Source organism: Corvus kubaryi, unplaced genomic scaffold (genome assembly GCF_017639235.1).
Source record: "Corvus kubaryi isolate FWS band 111438036 unplaced genomic scaffold, C.kubaryi_AGA036_p1.0 133, whole genome shotgun sequence".
In the NCBI taxonomy this organism is placed as follows: domain Eukaryota; kingdom Metazoa; phylum Chordata; class Aves; order Passeriformes; family Corvidae; genus Corvus; species Corvus kubaryi.
This window is the reverse complement of record NW_024580667.1, coordinates 24,891,069-24,908,229: the sequence shown is the minus strand read 5'-3', so window position 1 is coordinate 24,908,229 and position 17,161 is coordinate 24,891,069. Positions and strand designations below refer to the sequence as shown.

Genomic DNA, 17,161 nt, shown 5'->3' with positions numbered 1-17,161 from the left:
ACAATACAAGAAGGATGTTGAGCTGTTGGAATGAGTTGAGAGTAAGGCCACAATGATGATCACAGGGCTGGAGCACCTCTCCTATGACGACAGGCTGAGAGAGCTGGGGCTGTTCAGCCTGGAGAGAAGGCTCTGGGAAGACCTTACAGCACCTTCCAGAACCTGAAGAGTGCCAGCAAGGGAGCTGGAGAGGGACTTTGTACAGATGCATGCAGTGATAGGGCAAAGGGGAATGGCATTAAGCTGAAGGAGGGCAGGTTTAGATCAGCTATCAGGAAGAAATTCTTTACTGTGAGGGTGGTGAGGCACAGGCACAGGTTGCTCAGGGAAGTTGTGGACACCCCATCCCAAAGTGTTCAAGGCCAGGTTGGATGAGGCTTTGAAGAACCTGGTCTAGTGGAAGGTGCCTATGGAAGGGGGGGTTGGAATAGATGATCCTTAAGGTCCCTTTCATCCCAAACCATTGTATGTTTCTGTGAAAAAGAGATGGATTTCTTTTTCCCCTGGATGAGGTCTGGTTGCCCCCCTCCTTGGAGGCAGCACTGCACTTAGAAGGCAGCTTTCTAAGCCAGCCTTTCTGTACAAGGAGGCTGCATATGGACAACACTGAGCACCATGTGGGGTGTCCTGTGTGGGGCCAGGAGCTGGACTCAATGATCCTGATGCATTCCTTCCAACTCAGCTTATTCTGTGAATCTGGAAAGGATGATGCAGACACTCTATTCTGCTGAAAGCCTCCACTGATTCGGAATTCTGAAATGGGGAACAGCGGTACTAACTCAACTGCATGCTGGTCAGTAAGCCTGGTATTTATTAGAGCTTTACAGAATTAAAAGAAATGCTTTCACTTTGCAATACTTAACTTTTATTTAAAGTTGTCATTTTTTTAACCTCTCTTGGGGGAAGCTGTATCTTTTAAATTAACTGTTTTAAAATAGTTAAATAGCAACGTGAACACATATGAGGGCAGTTAAGTAAGGGGTTTGTGTTATTTGAAAAACTTTAGTTTACAGAGTATTTAGTAGACTGTAACAAATCCAGTATCCCTGTAGTGCATTTTTGTAGATTTCTTACAATTTTATACCTTCTTTCTGTAGTTTTGATTGCACAAAGTCATCCATAAGCACTAAAACCTATTTTTGTGGAGTTCCAACCTGCCTAAGTTATGTTATAGCAAACACTTAGCACATAATCTGTACACTTATGTATCAGCTACATCTTAATCCTCCAAAGAAATGCTAGAATGATAAGATCAATTTATTCAACTGTATGTACAGCATATTTGCATATTAATAAATAAATCAATATTAAAGTTAGGATCTCTTCCCCCATATAAAAGTGACTACAGTCTGACCAGACAATCTTTCTTTTTTTTTTTTCTTCCAAGCTCACCTGTGTGTTTGAGGCTATTGGTTTCCACTCAGTATGTTACAGTAACTGCAGGAGCAGAAACCTAACAGAGCAGTGCTTACATTTAAATTTCATATAGCAGGTGGATCGGAGGGAGGTACTAAAAAGTGCATCAAAAGCCAACATTTTGTAGAGCAAAAAAAATGAAGTTTATAATGTGATCCTGGGGAAGAGAATCCAGCCCAAAAGAAGACATGCTGCAGCAAACACTATAATCGATGCACGTTTCTGTTTTCATAGCAAGCTGCACGATGCTGATCTTGTCCCACCACTCTTCAAGAATTCCAACTCTTATAGATGCCATCTTCCCCTCCACAAATTTACCAACACCACAGTCAGTGCAAAGTGACAATTCTTAAAATAACTGTTTGCCTTCACTCTGTAACATTCATCCTCACTGTGAAGAAAAGGCTCCTTTTCTCTTAAGTGTTTATTCCTATTCACAGAAGAGCCCATATTTGCACCTCTCCATGTCTGGTAGTGAATTTTCTTTTCTATCTACATTCATTAGAAATCAAAAGGGTAAGTAGCAGTATTTCATATTTACTGAAGTCTTCCCATTAACCCAAAAACTAGCTGTCCATCTTGATTTATACTTAAAGTAGCTGCACTTTTGTCTTTCCAGACCACTTTCAATGGGGTATAAGTCATGGGAACTGTGGGAATATTTCAAGTCTGATTGCTGGAGCTGGGAGAGTGATGAGTCACATTGGAATTGAGATGTCTGTTTGCAGCACAGTGTGTGTGGGCCATACTCCCATTCGGGTATCTTACAAACACAGGCTCGCAGAAAGGATTTTGGCACACCTGACACACCTTCTTGTCTGAAAGAAGAATTGGGGATCCTTTTTGTTTAACCTAAAGAAAGGGGGAAAAAAATCCAAATGTGAATCTAACCAGAAAGGAAGGGAAATGATGGAGCATAATTGCCACTGTACCAAATAGATAAAACAAAAACAATTTTAAGAATCTGCTGTGAACTCTAAGCAATATTGCCCTAGCTAGGAATAGAAGACAGCTTCACAACTGAATTTACCATTAACAAAATCTACTAACAAGCTTCAATTAATACTAAGTGCTGGATAATTTTTTTAAACAAATTTTGACAGGTGACATTGTAAAAAAACTGAATTGGAAATTCTGACACTCCCTCCTAGTGAACAAAATGCTAACTCACATTTGTTAAAGTTTCTGCAAGAACTTTGTTAATCTGCAAATCCCAGATTCACTTCATATTCAGCCCAGAAGCTCACCAAGGTTATTCCTATTTCAAGGCCCCCACTTTCCCTTTTGTTTTACAGAGAAAACATACAATTAATTTTGAATCTAGTAGTCATGGCAAAAAAACCCTAATAAATGCCAAAGACATGAAGACAACTTTTGTACTAATTCTTCAAACTTCTTTTGATGACTGTATATCAAAGGACTTCACTGTAAAGCTTCAAAATGCTTTTATTTTAAAACACCCCAGTAACCTACCTTCTCGTGCTTGTAGATTAAGTTTTCAGCTTGTGCTAACCCAAGTGCCACCTGAGTCATTCTTTTTGTGTGAATGCTTTGTCTCACTGCTCCAGCCAGGAATGGGGAGAGGAGCTGCACTGACCAGCTGTCAGGCACCACCTGCAGAACTAGACCTGCATCAAATTCCGCAGCATGGTTATTCAAGAGATCCACAGCAGCCATGACAAGTGCACAATCTGAAGTGCCTGGAGTTAAATACACTGACAGCAGCATATGGAAAAGCCTCTGTCTGTACTGCACATCTCTCTTCTCAGAGTTCCATATACAGTATTCTTCAGCAGCACAGAAGTCCTTCAACTCATGGACAAGGATATGCAAAGCCTTCTCGTGTTCTTCTAATTTCCCATATAAAATTGCACTTTCCATATGAAGGTCTGTGCCCTGGATTTTTTCTGTTAAATGAGAAACAAGGCAATATTTGCTCAGTGGAGTAGACAACTGCTCCCTCTCCCAGTCAGTGCAACTGTAGAGAAGACAGATGCTTGTAAGTACAGGAATGTCCAGATGTATGGAAACACATAAAATCAGAGCACCACAAAATATGGGACAAAGAAATTACTAAATAATAATGATGAACCAGTGTCACTGACATCTTTTAAATTCTAGCAGACACTGCTACCATGTATAATGAGCTGTGAGATGAAGCTGCAATATTTTTAATCTCTGCTTCTCCCAATATAGGAGGTCACAGAATAAACTCCATAAAAGACAATAAAAATCAAATAGTACATCTCTTTAAGAAAAGGGCACTACGAACCCTTAACCCAGTTTAAAGTTTAAGTGTCAGCAACAGGCAGATAGAGTGGCAAGTTTATCTGACATTTCAAAATTAAATAGAAAATCATCTAATTATTGTAAAGGTGATAAAGATTTGGCATAGGCCTATGTAAAATGCATGGAAATACCATGTTTTTCTCACCAAAATGTTTTGTTTATCAGGGAAGAACACACTAGCTTGCACTGATCTCACTTTTATGTAATGTAAGAATTGTCAGGTAAGAAATCCTTTGTTTTGGAGTACATGGATTTCAAGAGGGTAGTCCATTTTGTAACTCTTGCCCTGAAGAATTTGCTTAAAAACTAACTAAAAGATGAAAAAGAACAAGAGTTTCAATGACTGTGCCTCAGTGACTTGTACATTATACATCATATAACATCTTGCTGCCTGGAAAGGCAAGGAAACATTAAGTATTGGTAAATTATTTTGGTCTCTACTCAACTATTTTGATTTCCACATACACTGGATTTTTTTCCACTGAATTTCAAAAAATCATTTCACATCTTTCAATTCAATAACAAGTCACTTCCCTTTCATCCACTATTCCATCATTCTTCAGCCATAATCCTCCATACCAGAGAGGATTTAATTTAAACACCTGGCTTGCTTAATTGCACTGTATGTTTGCATTCCAGTGGATAAAACACTAAAAATTAACCAAGATAAGCATTGACCAAGGAAAATATTTAGCTGAACTGTTGTTTGCCTTATACCAACAGTAATATGTATGTCACACTTCTCACTTAAGAAGATGCTCATATTTTTATTTAACATGAACCCCAGAGTGAGTTTCAGGGTTATGGATAACAAACAAGTCCTTGGCAATTAGATTCCTCAAAGTTTCACTTCCATTCACTAGAAACAGGCTGCTAAATAAATAGACTTGTAGGTCTTTCATTTGCAAAAGGTTGTTACAAGTTACATGCTCATCATTAAACAGAAGGTGACCATTAAGGAAATTATATTTGTTCTGGCCAACTGGTATTCTGTCTCTGGTGCAGTGGCAAACACACCAGTGGAGCTATGGAGACCAAGGACAACACCAACAGATATTCTTTCTAAATTAACCTGTGTCTGTTAGAAATACAGCCTATCAAACACACATAGAAACCCTAGATCTTTTAGTTTTCTATGCTTGCAAGGACTATTATTTTGTGTCCAGCTGGAAATGACATACAGCATTTACAACAGACAACATGCAACCTACCTAAAATAAAACGAATTCTATAAAGATCAGATTTCTGAAGCAGACTGCGAAGTTTCAACAGCAGTTCAGTTGTTTCTGTACAATTATCTGTGGTCACAGATTTTAGCTGAAGTATTGCCTCCAAGTACAAGACAGCTAGATGAGTATGGTACTTTTCTTTCTACAGACGAATAGAACAATGTTAGCTCAGTTTGCAAAGACGATCTCTTGTCCCCAGCAATAACACTGATGAATATTTACTTAATTACATAGAAATGTGGTTTAAGTTATTTAATTTGAATTAATCACAAAGTATTTTGTCCCTACAGATAGATAACTTATTTCAGAGCAGCCTCACAAACTACATTGTAAATATGGGATCCCTCATATTCAGGTACGTTCTTTGACCTTTTCTATTTCTGCAATAAAATCTGACAAAGCCACCAGAGGTAGAAAAGCACTCTGAAGGCACAGTGCTTTCTTTTGTTATCCACTATCAAATATTCATCAAAACAAGCTAATGATTTGACTGTTTTAAACATTCTCACTAAAACATTCACAATAATCTAGTAATTTTTAAAGACCAAATTGATTTATAACCCAGCCTTTACTAGCAGATAGATCTAATTGTAAAATATTTTCACAAATATTCTACAAGGCGCTGTGTTTAACTCAAAAAGTTTGTTGGGAAATATCCACAACATCAGAGACTAATACATTCATCAGTCATGGTATAACACACTTGCAATACCAATAAGGGGAAACCACTGATCCGATATGTATTTGAAGAATGTGAATTAGTGCACTGACCATCAGTTCTGCAGAGTTCTTTCACTGTTCATTTCCTTGCTTTATTTCCAGGTTAAAAAACTTCTGTGCTTAAAATGTCTCATAACCAAATACATAATTTGGCTGCTTTTGTATTGAGCTAAAACCCCCAGAGGTGTAATACACTGTCACTTAGGACTTGTGAATGCATCTTTTGGGCATTCAACATCAAGAGTGGTTTGGAATTCTAGTGAAGAGTGCATGGTTTGATTTGATTGCTAATTGTTCAAATCTCTCCAGAAAGACAGAATAAAACATTCTCACTTGTAAAACACTGAACTAGCAATTTTAATATATTGCTGCCACAGTGCAATAGGATCAGCAGCTGCTCAACCTTTTGTTGATCATTTCCCATGATCTTACCAGAAGGAGGTTTGAGCCCCATCAGTGAAAGAGAAAATTATGCAATAACCATATGTAAAAAACCCCCTACGTCTGAGGGAACACAAGCAACTGTCTTGCTATCACAAGCATTGAAAAATTCAAAATAATGAAGGTATCCATGCCTCACCTTCTAGTTTAATCTTAAAAACACTCCTAGCCTACTCTGAGTACTTTTGAAAGACTTCATATTATGCCTATTTCTTCCAGACATTGCCTATTTTCAGGCTTGTTGATTATAATCTGCATTCTGAATCCTATGCCTACTTTTAGCATTCTCACAGAACTCACCTCTATTTTTCTTTCCAGTACTAGATGTTCTAGATATTTGACACGTGCTTTAGGATATTTGTTAAGGCAACTGACTATATCATCTGGATTAATGTTGTTTTTCTCCTGTTCTTCCAAAGGTCTTTTAGTGAAAATCTGTACGCCAACCTAGAAAGAGTTAATTGCATTTAGGAACTCAATGGCAACCATTTTATTAAATAAATATTTAAAATGAAAAAGGAATAGCATTTGTTAATACATTGTTCAGGAAGATAAACAAAACCCTGCCCAACACCAGAGAATTACACTACTCTCTGCTTATCATGGTCTCACTCACTCCTATCTGCACTACCTCAATTTGTAGACTATACATTGTCCAGCTGATAAACTTTGGCTTGGGCACAACTTCCACAAAAAATATCGAATGGATCTGCACAACAGAGAGACCAGAATGTTCTAAGCCTCTTCACATGTGATGACATAGACGGAGCAAGAGACTTTTGTAATTAAACCAAACCAAAAGCTTAGAAACCTGCCACTGCTCAAAGTAACTAAGCTTAAAATTAATAAAAATCAGGCAGCAACAAGTTCCAACAGCACAGACTGTCTGATACAGCATCAAACATCCCACTTAACAGCACACATGCTGACGGATGTTACAATTATTTTGTTTTTTAATTTTGGCAGATTAATTTAATTCTTTTAGCAATGAAGTTTCGTCTTGAATGGGGGCTATTTAGTCCATGTCCTGGTGTACACAGATACCACCCATCCCCTTTAAAATAAGAAGCAGCAGCAACAGCTAACCTGTCAGGTGATTTATTTATTTATTTAAAGATTTGAAAATTATCTCAATAATGAATATCTCAATATGAAGAAAAAAGATGACATGCTGTATTTTTCCTACCCTAAACTTTGATTTCAGAATAAAAAGAGGCAATTTTCACTAGCACTTGCTAATAGAGGGACTTGGAAGAATTGAGAAACCTGCAAGTTTTCTTCTGCTGATCACTGTTTGACTGGCATTAAGTATGCTGCAAAAGGTCCAATCAGCTATCAAGAAAAACCAATATTAAGGGAAAGCCAAACACCACTGCAGGGAAATACTGATGTTCTGTGAAAAGTGTATCACTCACAAACCTCTTCATTTTTTTGTAGAATCCATTCAGAGTACTTCCACACTAGGTCCTGGTCCGAGCAGAATGTAAGGAAGTCTACTATGTACTCATAGAGATCTGAATGTGTAGAATCTTGAATATCTCCATCAACTATTTTCACCCATAACTGCAACAAAAACACACAGATTAAAGTGATTAAAACATGTACTAGCTCTTCCACCTCAAAATTTATGTGAGCTACTGAAAGACTTAGTATAAGACTTGTGGAATTAGAAAGAGTTGACAGGAACGCAAATTGCAAGGAACATCGCTGGTCACTCGCTTTTGCCATCACACCCTTTTGCACCTGCCATATTCACCCAATTCAGACCCCATATCATGTGGGCTCTCATTGTGAGAGCGACTAAAGGAGGTACACTAATCACAAAGAAAGATTTTATCAAAAGTTCTTTTCTCCAATGCATAGTATACTTTTCATGTGTTCTGTGTGTGCAAGATTAAAAGCAAATTATACAAGCAATTTGGAAGAAAAACTGGTTTCTGCTTTTCTTTCATTTTGACTGAAGAACTGCAAGTTCCATGTGATATTGTTTTTATGTACATTATAATTGGAATTAAAATGTGCCACACCTAGCTGACCAGTTTAGCAATAAACCTTGTTTTTTCCAGCATCAAGATTCTTCCAAGATTTCTTACACATGACAAATGTACATACTGTTTTTGTTGCCCTTACTGGTTTTCTGCCCAGGTCATTATTACTATTTATATAACTGACCTGAATGCATCTGATGGGGTTACTGTGATTAATGTGTTCAAGAAGCCACACAATAAGGCAAACTTAAAATACTGGATATGGTCTGCGACACATACTATGCACTCATCAAGAATATACTGATTTCTCCAGATGAAGTTTTGCAGACAGGAACAACAGAATTATTTAGTCTGCAGTGTACAGGCCACTGCTAGTATTAGTGACATCAGTTGGAAGATCCCCAAAGGGATTACTAATCCATCTAAAACCCATAGATCTTGCAGAATGTGTTCACTCTTCATCACCAGATAAGGGAGTAAACTCTCAGTCGCTGTCAGTGTCTGCCATTAGGTTACAATGCTGTTTTGCTGTGTGTATACAGATCAGTCAGCACAGGGCATGCTCCTGGAGTCCCATAAATATCTTTTAAAGTGAGTGCTTGATTATTTTAGCACTTCTGTCCATCTTTTAGGAGTATAAACATATGTTCTGGTATGTACAGTTTTGCTTTAAAAATATGATACAAGCATCTAAATAACTGCCAACTTCAGTAAGCTCTTCAGACTTTTCACATTTCGCATATTATTTTATTCAAGGAAGTCTTAACATAAGTTTCAAGTTATATTATATTTCTCATATACACACACACATATATACATACACATCACAACTTTTCAAACAGATAAACTAAGACCTCAAATTTTTTTATCTCAGACCTAAAACAGTATTTTGGAATGGTTTACAGATGATACTAAAAGCTTTATTCTAACCTGCAGTGCTGCAGCATCCTGACCATTGTAGTGATACAGGAGACCAAGTGCAAAATACCTGTAAAGAAAGAAAAAATTAATATTAAAATTGCTAGAACTTTCCCACTAATTTCATTATGGACTGATTAGCACAGAGTACAACAAATAATGGCTTACAATGACATGTACATGGCCATGTCTGTACTTGAACAAGTCTCTGTAGGCTGTTTTTATGAATCAAAGGAGAGAAGTTCTGCCCTAAAAGTGTGTCTCCGTCACTCCTGTAACTAGAACCTGTCTTGGGGACTAGAGCCAACTTACACTAAGTATGTGCCCAATTAGAGATATTTCCCACACCATTCTGTCAATTTTATGTACAGACTTAACACCCACCTCCAAGCAACTATTGCTCCAATAGTTCATCAGCTGTCATTAAATCAAATTTTATTATGTGTTTATTTAAAACTCTGTTTTACTATCAGAAACTTTTTTCTTTACTGTGTCAGGGAGTCAAGTCAGGCAAAGAAGAGCTTTGTATGGTGCTGTTACAGAGTGGGCTTTGTGTACTCTAGGAAAAATACAGCCAAATTCTGTAATGGCTGTCCTCACAGAACAATGTTCTAACATTCATTCAATTCAAAAGTTTGCCATGCAAACCACACTTACCGAAAGGTTTTAACAAAACACCTAAAATAAATGAAATTACCCTAAATATAACCACAATGAAAGACTCTGCCTCACCACTATAGCTGCTACTACTGCACCAGACAGTTTAAAGCTAAAGAAAGGAAAACCAAGATAGACATACTACCTAAGGCTGGAGTTTGTATTTTACACATTTACTACCTAATGTTTCCTGCTTAATGAGAGTCAATTCTCTGCCCACTGGCATTTCTGGTTTGAAGTAATTTGCAGTCATCTTAAGGAACCTCTTTTTGGTCAATCAGTGGAACACAAAGTTTGCAATTCAGAACTAAGAGCTCCTTCCTTGAATAAGCAACTACAATTTCAAAGCCACTAACTGGTTAATAGCTTTTACCCAAGGTAGTGCACGCTTTAAGGCATCTTTGCATTCTGTGTACAACTGTTGCAGCCATTCAACTCCCCCATTATCACAAGGGCAAACAATTAACTTTTCCCTCCCAAGCTTGTACCAATTCTTTATTTTTGTACTGGATACAGAAACTTCCATGGAGAACTCTGCGTTTCATTTACCAGGATAAGACAGAATGCATTTCCTTTACCTCAGACTGTCAATTAATAGCTTTTCACCAATATTTTTAAATGCTAACAATGTTAATTCAGACTGAGTCGTCTTTTGGACAAGTGTAAGCACAGAAACTACAAGTACTCAAACACATTGTTCTAGAAGCCAAGAGCATCTAAGACAATTTTTCCTCTGGTCCAGAAGGCGCGATAATGAAAAAATCCACTCACTTTTTGTGTTTTTCCAGCCAAGCAGCACTATCTGTTAGAAGACAGAAGTTCTCTGAAACTAGGAGATCCAGCAGGCTTTCATGATTTGCCTCTGCATACAGCTTGAGTAAAGCTGTGTCGATATCCTCCTTGTAGCCATTTGCAACCTCAGTGCTGCGGACTTCATTCAAATAACTCATGAGGAATCGTTTGCATTTTGTCATCTTCTCCTGGTCCCCTTGGGTCAGCTGGTTCAGGTCCGCGTACTCGTGCAGAGGGGGATGAGACCGGATAAATGAAGAGGAAGTAGGCAACAGGAAGGGGTAGAGAGAGATCAGCTCCCGGACATCAAGCTGGCCGCTTCTGCAATTACAGTGTCAAACTAGATGAAGCAAAAAGAAAGAAAAAGTATACATAGGCACAAAAAAAAAAATGTGTGCTCACATATGCTTAGAGTCAGGACACTAACATGTAGTCAGTTTCTGGAGTATTTTTTGCTGTATCTTTATTTATTTGTTTATCATTGTTCTTACTCCTCTAGACATTGGCCAGCCTCCAAATTCTCAGAGCTTTCAGCCTTTTGCTTTTGACCTTCCACGGCTCCTCTCTAGCATCTACAAAAATCAGCTGAACAGCCCTATAGCAGTCCTAGGACTGTCCTAGACTTCATCCATACATTGTGGGAGCTAGTCTTCTGATGGCAGCAAAAAAAATATAAATGGAGAAAGTGAACCCTTTCAGACAAGCCACAAAAGACTGTCAGTGTAATTCTGAAGAAAACAGCAACTTCCTGTACAAAACTGAAGCTTTCAGAACATGTGTTTGGATAATGAAAACATCTCCCCAGCCCTGAAATGCACCAGATTCCTCATTTGGCTCTCTTCCTACAGAGGTTCTGTAAACAAAGCACAGATACCGATTATGCATCCGTTTAATCAATAAGTCTGTTGTACAGGCAGAGGCCTTGGGTGCACATCTATGGAGGCTCCTCTGGAGTGGCTTTTCCACTTCAGGTGTGAAGGACACCCTATACTTTTATTCTGCAGCAAGTTGTAACATAGATACACCACAAAAAACATTTTTCTTTCAGCCTAGACTGAAATTCCTCAGGCTTTTAAAGAATGCTTGTTTTGACAGAGTAATTTTTTTTTTTTTTTTACACATGGTAAATAATCCCTAATTTTCACAGCTAGAGTGAACCCTCTTTCCAGGCCTTACTTTAGAAGAACAGCAAGACATCAGAATTTATATTTTATAGTATTTTATTTCACTGTCAAAGTTTTTATTCAGAATTCACCTTTAAAAATTAATGTTCCTGAAATGCAGGAAATACTGTCGCTGAAAAAAAAAAAAAAAATCAACATTAACTTGACATTAATCTTTCTCTAAAAGAAACCCTGTTTAGTTATTTTGTTGCAAATAACTTTTTAAAAATAATTTTTATCTATCTGGTGATCAGCAAACTCAAAGACTTTCTCTTCACAACTTTGATTGGAATGAATTCCAGGAAGAAATAAATGAAAACGCAGAAGTAGAAAAGCAGCAGATTTCTACAGGCAATAAAGTGTGAAAGATCATCATGAACAGGCTCATCCCTTCACTATGGGCATGCCCTGCATCGTTCACTTCTTGCTAGAGACACAATTCCAAAACAATCCAGGAAATATGAACTAGTAGGAACCATCACCATGACAATCCCTATTTAGAACTTTTCTTTCAAGTTAATATAGTCCTTTGGCTCCAAAAATCTATACCAGAAGAAGGAAATTCTGGGAGACAGCAGCAACAGCAAATTTAAAAGCAGCATCCTCTCCTCCAGAACCTAGTGACTGCAAAGCACAGGAGTAGCAACATAGCCAATAAAGAACCACAACAGACAAAAATGGGAAGCCTTCCCATGAGGAGAGGTTTGAACAGCAGGTTTTCCCAATTCATACACAGGAATCCTACTGCCTAAAACCTACCTCCACAGCAGAAAGGCCTACCTCTTACCAAGGGTAAAGCATTCAGGTCTACTTCACAGATTTCTGCAGTTCAAATTTCTTTTAATCCCTCTTTTGGGATTTGGCTTTGAAATTCTTAGATCTACATTATGGTAAGAGGCAGAATAACCAAGCAAGTTCTGTCAGTGTCATGACCTGATGGTTTCAAGAATATTTGAGTTTTCAGTATGAACTTAATACAGTAACTTAACTGCAGTTTTAGCTACTGCAACTACTCTGAAATTTCAAGTCCTGAGGACCACCAGATTAAATATGAGACACATCACACTAGAAAATTAACCCTATTTGAAGAAAGAAGAGATTTTTTTCTCCCTCCAATCCAAATGAATCTTCTCTGATTTGTTTTAGAACAAAAGCTAACCCGTAACTTGAATAACATCCACAGGCTGCTCAAAATTTGTGCAGAAACAAGGAGTCTTAATAAATCTGGAGAAATTCAGTTACAAACATTGGTTCCCTTGCTGGTTATGCTGTCAAGTATTTGGAGATGGCCTAAGATTGAGTTGGAGACTATGACCATGGAGATGGATGAAGTTAAAAAATGCTGTATTTAATATGCCACTTTTAATACATTTTAAAACATTTTCTAACTTCTACAGTAGCTTCTGAGTCCTTTCATCTTACCATTCAAGTTTTCCTAGATGATGTAGTAGTCAGCTACTTTACCTCTGACTTCACAGATTCTGGCCTCAATGATAATCTGTTTCCAAAAGGAGAATGAGCTTTCAACCTGGGCTAGCCTAAAGCCAGGGCTGTGAATCATCTGTGGTTTTCTCAGCAGGTCTAACTCGAGCTCAGCTGTACAATTTTGTTCCCCTCACAGCAGTGGTAAGCAGCAATCAAGCAGCCTCCTAAAAGCACCACATCATCCACAAGCTTCTTCAGAAAAATACTAGATACTAAACAATGACCCCACCTGCACGAATGGCTAACATTCAACTCAAGACTTACGGCTCCTGGGATTTGTGGATGTCTTGTGGACCTTTTCATCACATCTGGACAAGACCCTTTTAGAGCAGCTACAAAGGATCTCATCTCTTTTGAAAAACATGTCTGAGCCTTCAGCTTCTTGCACCTCAGGCTCAGCAAAATACAAACAGGAACTTATCTCACAGTAGAAAACAAACTCCTAAGTTGAGACATCAGTGTTGTGAGGCAACTTCCCTTTGAGCAATTCTGCATTAGTTCTCTTTGGGCTTCATATATATAGACAATGCAACTGGCAGAATCTACAAGTTTTCAGGAAATTTAGGTCTAAATTCAGAACCCCATATCTACAGATATCAGAGATGCCAAAGAAGCCGACAGTGTTAGCTGTTTTGCCTAAATTGATTGTATTGGAAGCTTATATTCTTGAATCACATTTAAGATGCAAATTCCACATCATTCCTACTTCCTATTTCTCCAGGTGTAAGTACCAGCAATTTTTTAACCTCTTCAGTGTAGGAGAGACCTATACCTAAAGTCTCTCTATAGGCTTTCCAAGGTGAGAAATACTGTGTAAAGAGTTAACATTTTTATTTGTTAAAAAGAGCAAAGTTCAGAAAAGTTCCAGTATCCAGTGTGTCAGAAGGCAAGCAATATCTAACCAGTAAACACCGAAGAGAACTGGTTTCCCTGTGACAACTGCCAAACATCTCAGTAAGGCACGTAAAATTCAGCAAATGGCCTCCTAAAAAGCACTGTTTGGTATAGCTCTAATGATAGCAATGTGAAATAGTATAAATCACAACTACATAACACAATCACAATTTTGTTACTGCTAATAACAGATTTTTTCAGACCAAAGAAGCCCTACTGTTACTTCTCACTCAGTTTTAAGGTTAATGGATCTAGCTGAAGAAATTTATCCTCCTTTTGTTGAACTATTCGAGTTTCAATAAAGCTACCACTTTCTTCCTTTTTGTCAACCTTCTTCAGTATTCAGAAGCATCGGCATTAACCACAAGGAACTTGGCAAATTATTCCTCTTAAAAGTTCCGGTCTTTAAGAACGATGAATTCAAGCATAAGATATAACAGTTTCTTGACAAGGTTATCCAAGATGGGTAATAATGCAAGAAAATGAAGACCTTTAGTATAATTCCCCCTGCTAACCTGTAACTGTCAGATATTTTCCAAGTAGTGAGATAATCTCACCTCATATTTAGACAGAAGCAGGCCAACATACCACACCAAGAACTCTGAGGTACTGCTGCTACCCTGTTTCACTGCTTAAATCTGTCTTTTCTCAGGTACCGAATTTCCCTTTGACATTAAGACTGAAGTTATTTCTAAGACAAGGTTGAAACATCTGCAGAGCAACACACCGGGATGGGAGGAAGTGCTTTCACAGACTGCCACTCCCTTTCCCATTTTTCCTCTGAGCATCAGTAAGTTTAAAATGAACAAGATTGATTGAGACTGTCTCAGGGCACACGGCACACCCAGCTATTACTCTAGCTCGGTGTGCCCACCAGGGCTAAACATCAAGGAACATGAGCTCCATAACAAGTTTTTTCAGAGTCACCAAAATACTCTGCTTAGCTGATGTATGGCTGGACAGAAGAAAAGCACAGAAACTTATTCTGGCTTTCTTCCCTGAGCAGACACCAGCAATTCACAAACCGTTGCTCTGCTTTGGAGTTGCAGCTTTTAGAGGAAGGGAACACCCTGGGATGCTGATTCAGCTACAAAATTTGTGGCTGGACAGCACATTTTCTCATGAAGCACATTTGTTTCTACAGAGGAGCTCCCACAATCCTATTCATTAAAGCTTGTTTGTCAGATGGACTGATAGTGGGATGGGGGATGCGTAACAAATCTGGGCTCCTTCCACCTGTGGTAGACCTCCCCACAGGATACATTTCTCTCTTTTCACTGTTCTTAAAATAGTCTTAACTATGTACAGCTTGTACTTCTGCTTCAGATACACAACCCAGGGGTCAGATACACAAGTGTCTGAAAGTTCATAAGGGTGGAGAAAGACTGCAAGTTGCTCACTAATGACAAAAATTACTAGGTGATAAAAAAACTGGTTGTGGCCAGAACAAATTGTCATTAAATGCTGTTCAGGCCTTTCCTGTCATTCCTTCATCTTTCCTCAGTGTACACTGCTCATCTAAGCCCAGTGTCTCCCATTATGAGCAGGAGGAAAAATGGCAAAGTCCCTCACGAGTAGCAACATTCCTCAAAGCTTTACTTTCCTCAACGCATTTCCATAAACCCAAGGACAACTTTTTTCCTACACTGTAAATATGCTTGCGATATACTGAAAATCGTCTAACCTTAATCCTATTCCATAGACTCTAAACTGATTTAAAGTGAATTTCAGCAGATAACAAGGAGAGTTATTTTATGTGGTCAGCATGCATTCCACTAACTACAGAGAGTGCCACATCACAGAATGAGACATGGCTAGCAGAAATGAAATTATCAGGTAGAATAAAGATAACGAGCAGCATTTTCTGAATGAAAGTGGAATATCAAGGTCAATTTATAAACAAGTGACTGCTGAAATGGCTAAATCGGCAAGGTTAGTACGGACTTCAAGAACAAATCTGTCTTCTGGAAAAGGTCTAGCAGAACAAGTGTTAAAGCAAATTCAATATCAGCATCCTCATAAAAATTAGTGCAATTGTGTCAATAATACTTAAATTGTAACTAATAGGTAAATTATACCTTTAGTTAAAAGTATTAAAAAAGAAAAAAGGAACAAAGCAATATTCATGCTGTAAATCACAGCACAGACTCAATAATAAAGCCTTGACCTTCATGGGATAAATTTAAAAAATTGCCATACATACAACACTCAAACTCTTAATGCTACTATATGTTAGCATCTCCAAAAAAAAAACCAAACCAGTTGCATTAACTCGTCAGCTCTAAAGTTGTTTCAATGCTATTCTGTTCTTAACCCCAACAAAACCATTTTATCACAGTGAACTCACATCGACATCAAAAAACATTCAAGCAACTAAGTTTTTCAAACCAAGAACACTAACTCCTTATTTAAAGAAGGTAAATTATTAAATTTCTTGTCACACAATTACCTGAAGAGTTCTTTTGCTTCAAGGAACTGAAGCTGTGCAAACTGTATAAAACCTGCTTGCTGCAGGATTCGTTTGTACATTACCTATAAAAAAGAAGGAGGGGGAGAAAAATATTTATTATACTTGTATTTATGCAGTGCTAGTTACTACTGCAATAGCTGCCTGCCAAAAAACACCAAACACACGATCTTCAACCACACCTGACAAGTCACAAGCAAAATAAACCTTGATCCTCTACATTTTAATTTATGTACCTGAATATATTGAGTCTGCTGCCCAGACTCAGTTTCTTACACAAATGTGTGTGAACACAACACTGCTCACGAATACTTAGTAAAAGCAAAGTCAACAAACAGCAAGTTTAAGTTTTCTTGTTCAAATAATGACTTATCTGACATCATGCTGACTTGCCTCAAGTTTTTTCTTGGGTTATTTGCAAACATAAAAGCCAATGGTTATCTTTGAAGTTCCCCACGATTCAGTAAGTGCAAGAAATGAAGATGGTCCCACTTGACCACACACAGCCACTTCCTTCCTGTCTCATCTCTCTGGTGCAGCAACCTTGCTGGCAATTTTCATAATCTCATCTCCAGCTGATGGCCATATTTCTGACTTTCTGCCAGTTTTGTTATTTTGATTTTTTTTTTAAATAAAAAATTCTTTCAAAGCAGTTCAACCTATCCAGTATGTAGTACATTATGCAATGTACCATAAAAATAT

The 17,161-nt window shown here is 37.9% G+C and overlaps 1 protein-coding gene across 1 annotated transcript in view; it reads right to left on the bottom strand.

The window, feature by feature from the left end:
* Positions 1–790: 790 nt before the first annotated feature.
* TGFBRAP1 (transforming growth factor beta receptor associated protein 1) overlaps positions 791–17,161 on the bottom strand; it is a 33,539-nt gene continuing 17,168 nt past the window's right edge. Inside the window, exons 5-12 of the mRNA XM_042039759.1 lie at positions 16,442–16,524; positions 10,430–10,771; positions 9,014–9,071; positions 7,515–7,658; positions 6,396–6,542; positions 4,917–5,076; positions 2,890–3,323; positions 791–2,268 (exon numbers count right to left, since the gene is read on the bottom strand). Of these exons, the coding sequence (XP_041895693.1) occupies positions 2,080–2,268; positions 2,890–3,323; positions 4,917–5,076; positions 6,396–6,542; positions 7,515–7,658; positions 9,014–9,071; positions 10,430–10,771; positions 16,442–16,524 (1,557 nt within the window). The 3' untranslated portion in view covers positions 791–2,079. The remainder of the gene's footprint in view (positions 2,269–2,889; positions 3,324–4,916; positions 5,077–6,395; positions 6,543–7,514; positions 7,659–9,013; positions 9,072–10,429; positions 10,772–16,441; positions 16,525–17,161) is intronic.